The 4,211-nt window shown below is 51.2% G+C and overlaps 1 protein-coding gene across 2 annotated transcripts in view; it reads right to left on the minus strand.

Moving 5' to 3' along the window:
* Nucleotides 1–481: 481 nt before the first annotated feature.
* hpgd (15-hydroxyprostaglandin dehydrogenase) overlaps nucleotides 482–4,211 on the minus strand; it is a 14,439-nt gene continuing 10,709 nt past the window's right edge. Inside the window, exons 5-8 of one of the 2 annotated variants that reach the window (XR_001777311.1) lie at nucleotides 3,659–3,735; nucleotides 3,419–3,582; nucleotides 1,511–1,928; nucleotides 482–1,478 (exon numbers count right to left, since the gene is read on the minus strand). Coding sequence is in view for 1 of the 2 variants with exons in the window: in XM_017308782.1 (XP_017164271.1) it covers nucleotides 1,805–1,928; nucleotides 3,419–3,582; nucleotides 3,659–3,735 (365 nt within the window). In the remaining variant the exon portion in view is untranslated. Of the gene's footprint in view, nucleotides 1,929–3,418; nucleotides 3,583–3,658; nucleotides 3,736–4,211 lie in introns of both variants that reach the window. The other variant, XM_017308782.1, reaches the window with a different exon arrangement.

Below are 4,211 nucleotides of genomic sequence, written 5' to 3' on the forward strand. Positions count from 1 at the left end.
TTTACGTTAACGATGGATTTTTACGTTAACGATGGATTTTTATGTTAACGATGGATTTTTAGGTTAATGACAGATCTTTACGTTAACGATGGATTTTTACGTTCATGATGGATCTTTACATTAACGATGAATTTTTACGTTAACGATAGATCTTTATCAATCAGCTGATCAACTTTCAGATTTCAACCTGTGAATTTAGTATCCATCTTTCTGAAGATTTGAACCTGATTCCTTCAGCAAAAATACAAAAATAACAAATCAAAGCAAAAATATTTATAAACATTAAATGCTGAATGGCTGCAAAAACAATAATCAATTATTTTTAAAATAAGAGACGATTATTTCCCACCTGACTGTAATCTACAACCAGAAGGAAAAACGTTTTTCTTTGGCTTCATTCCCACAGCGGCGGCCATCTTTACTGCTGTAAGCAGAGCGCCACTGTGTGAACGAAGCCTGACAGGTGAGTCCAGGTGGGTCCAGGTGGGTTCAGGTGGGTCCAGGTGGGTTCAGGTGGGTCAAACCTTCACTGAATAATCCTTTAGTTATTGGCCTGCTAACACAGCTGCTCCTTTCCATCAGTGGACACTTGGCGCCCCCTGCAGGTGGGGAGGTCAATGAAGCGTTTGCTTTTATTTCATTTCCCTTTGGGATCATTAAAGTATTTTTAATAAGAATTCTTGCATTTTCTGTTGACCTTCAGTTACTTTTGGTTTTGTTTCAGGCCAGTTGAGATGATCTGTATGAACCGCTGTAGGTTCTGTCTCTTTTAATCTGCTTACAGCATGCTGCGGCTCACATAACCATGTTCATGTGTGTCTGCCGACAGTCACATGTAAACAGACTGAACCTGATTAACCGAACCTGATTAACTGAACCTGATTGGACCTTGTAGGGAGCCAACAGACTGCAGAGGAGAATTAAAGCCCAACTCTCCGGTCCTTCTCTCTCCTGGTTCCGTCCATCGGGAGCCCAGTGGACCAGCGCTGGACGGTGAGTGTAACTCTGGTTCTGATCCATTTCTGTGACATGTTTGATCAGTTTTCAGCATTAAAGCCTGTTTTCATATTTAACCAAATCTCATTATTTCTCTAGGTAATTTACACTGAGGGGTTCTGGTCGGGTTCTGGAACCGGTTACCGGACCTGGTGGAGCACAGAGACAGAAATGGATGAAGTCCAACAGAACCAAACCTATTCTGAATCTCGGTCTAAATTGGGTCAGAGCAAAACCGCAATCCAAACACAGCAGCAGATCTACAGCTGAAGAAGAAGAGAATCAAAGTGCTGCAGTGGCCTAGTCAAAGTCCAGGCCTTCACCTGATGAAAACCTTGTGGTGGGACCTTCAGAGAGCTGAGCAGAACCGCGATGAACCAAAGCAAAGATCTGGACCCGAACGCAACCGGTGAACACAAACTGGGAGAAACCCGGTTCTGAGGTTAGAACCTGGTACCAACAGAACCTGGTACCAACAGAACCTGGTACCAACAGAACCTGGTACCAACAGAACCTGGCACCAATCGGATCATTTATGAAGAAGTCAGGAGAAGTTTGGTTGTCCATGACTGGACCAGGTCAGAACCGTTTCCTTGTCATCAGCAGGCGGTTCTGGTTCTGGTCAAATCAGCTGATTCTGGACTTTTAGTTCCCACAGGAAGCGGTTCTGCTTTGCTGAGTCCAAACAGGAAGCAGAACAGAATCATCTTCAGCATTTCTCTAAAACAATCATCTGAAACCAAAGAGCTGAGGTTCTATGAGGAACCGGTTCCAGTCTAGCTCCCAGAACCTCTGACCGGGTCGGAGGTCAGGCCGACATGGGTTCGTACGTGTGGAAGTGGATTCCCTTGGCGCAGGTGATCTTCATCACGGCGCCGTTCAGGCTCGGGTCCAAAATGAGCCTCATCATCCCTTCAGCGATGAGCGGCGGCCTGGAAACAGAGACACAACGTCAGCAGAACCGCCGGGCCCGGATCCAGACTGAAACGGGTCCGGCGCCTCCAGCCAGACGCTTCAAACGGTGGGAGGTTCTCTGGGTTCATCAGAACCAGAACCTCAGTCCGACCTGCTGCCACTGAGCCGGCTCTGCTCCGGTGGTACCGGCAGGCCCGACTGTAGCCGGTTTGGGTTGAAGACACCAGGACAGGATGGTTCTGATGGTTCTGATGGTCCGACCCAGAACCTGAAGCTGGATGTGGAACTAAAAGCTGAAGTTCTGGTCGGCATCGTAACGTCCTCTGGACTTCCACACCCAACAGGAACCGGGTTCACTCCGGGAACCGAGCCGGGTCACCAGAACCCCTCAGAATCTCCAGGCTGACATGAACCGTCTCTGGACTTTATTTAGGGGCATCGTGGGTGAACAACACCCATCCAGGTGAGGGGAACCAGGTGCATAAATGAAGTCCTGGGCCTGCAGGACCCAATGCTCGTCTCACCGCATTGGGCCAAGAGTAAAGTTTGGTGGAGGAGGGATCATGATGTGGGCTGTTTTTCAGGAGACGGGCTTGGCCCCTTGGCTCCAGTGAAAGGAACTCTGGCTGCTTCAGGAGACCAAGACATCTTGGACACGTCCAGGATTCCATCTGAGTTTGGATCTGGACCCTTAGTGGACCAGAGCACAAAGCAAGGTCCATAAAGACATGATGGACAGCCTGGCTCAGAGTCCTGACCTCAACCCGATCAGAACACCTCGGGATGAATCAGAGCCGAGACTGAGAGCCAGGCCTTCTCCTCCCACATCAGTGTGTGACCTCATGTGCTTCTGGAAGAATGGTCAGAAATCCCCGTAAACTCTCTGCTAGACCTGGTGGGCAGCCTGAAGAGCTGAAGCTGTTCCAGCTGCAGAGGGAGCAACGTCCCATTGGACCCGGTGGGTCAGGACAGGACCGATGGGTCAGGACCGGACCGGTGGGTCAGGATGGGACTGATGGGTCAGGGACCGGTGGGTCAGGATGGGACCAACGTCCCATTGGACCCGGTGGGTCAGGGACGGGACCGGTGGGTCAGGGACCGGTGGGTCAGGACGGGACCGGTGGGTCAGGATGGGACCGATGGGTCAGGATGGGACTGATGGGTCAGGACCGGACCGGTGGGTCAGGACGGGACTGATGGGTCAGGACGGGACTGATGGGTCAGGACGGGACTGATGGGTCAGGGACCGGTGGGTCAGGNTGGGTCAGGGACCGGTGGGTCAGGACGGGACCGGTGGGTCAGGATGGGACCGATGGGTCAGGATGGGACTGATGGGTCAGGATGGTACCGGTGGGTCAGGACGGGACACCACTGGAGCCAAGTCTTTGGGAATACATAGTGAATGATGAGGATCTCTACAACCTCCGTCATATAAATCTGGAGTCATTGACATTTATCTGATGCTGGGTTGTGTTCTGAGCCCAGAACCCGGTTCTGCTGGACTTACTGTAGAACCCCAAACTTGTCCATGCTCTGCTTGAAGTCGTCCTTGAACTTGACGAACTTCCCCATATTGTCCTCGTCCTCCACGGTGTGCAGCAGCGGCGTGTCGACGAAGGCGGGACACAGGACGTTGATGCGGACGCCGTAGTCGTCCTGGGCGGCGGCGTCCTGCAGAGACACAGACACACAGCTGCTGACCTGAACCCTGCGGGCGGACGGCCGACTCACGCTGCGCTCCGCTCACCGCCATCGCTCGTGTGAAGCCGATCACTCCGTGTTTGGTGGCCGTGTAGACGGGCTGATGGGGGGAGTGGAGGAAGGCTGGAGGAGGAGAGAAACCAGAGTCATTGCTGCTGCAGCAGGAAGCTGGAGCCGTCAGACCGCATCACTTCCTCCTGCAGAGGCGACGCACGCACAGCAAGCCGCTAACGGCAACGCGCTTTAGCAGCTTGGTGTTTTTCTAACTTTGAAACATTTAGCGCTCTTGGCTTCATTGAGACCAGCTGGGCATCAACTAGAGTGGAAATCAATATCTGTATCAGTACCGATGTTGAAAAAACTTCTAGATCAGGAAACAAAGACAATGTTCCATAAGGGCGGATCTATTCAGTGTAGCTCTATGCCTCATGCTGAGTCATGTCAATGTTGGTATCATATCAGAAGTGAAAAACCAGATCGGTGCTTCCTACAGCATTATGCTACGCTACATGTCACATTGAGTTAGCGCTTTAGCATTACGCTACGTCACGTCGGGATAACGTTTTAGCATTATGCTACGCTACATGTCACATTGAGTT

The sequence above is a fragment of the Poecilia reticulata genome, linkage group LG1 (genome assembly GCF_000633615.1).
Source record: "Poecilia reticulata strain Guanapo linkage group LG1, Guppy_female_1.0+MT, whole genome shotgun sequence".
NCBI lineage: Eukaryota > Metazoa > Chordata > Actinopteri > Cyprinodontiformes > Poeciliidae > Poecilia > Poecilia reticulata.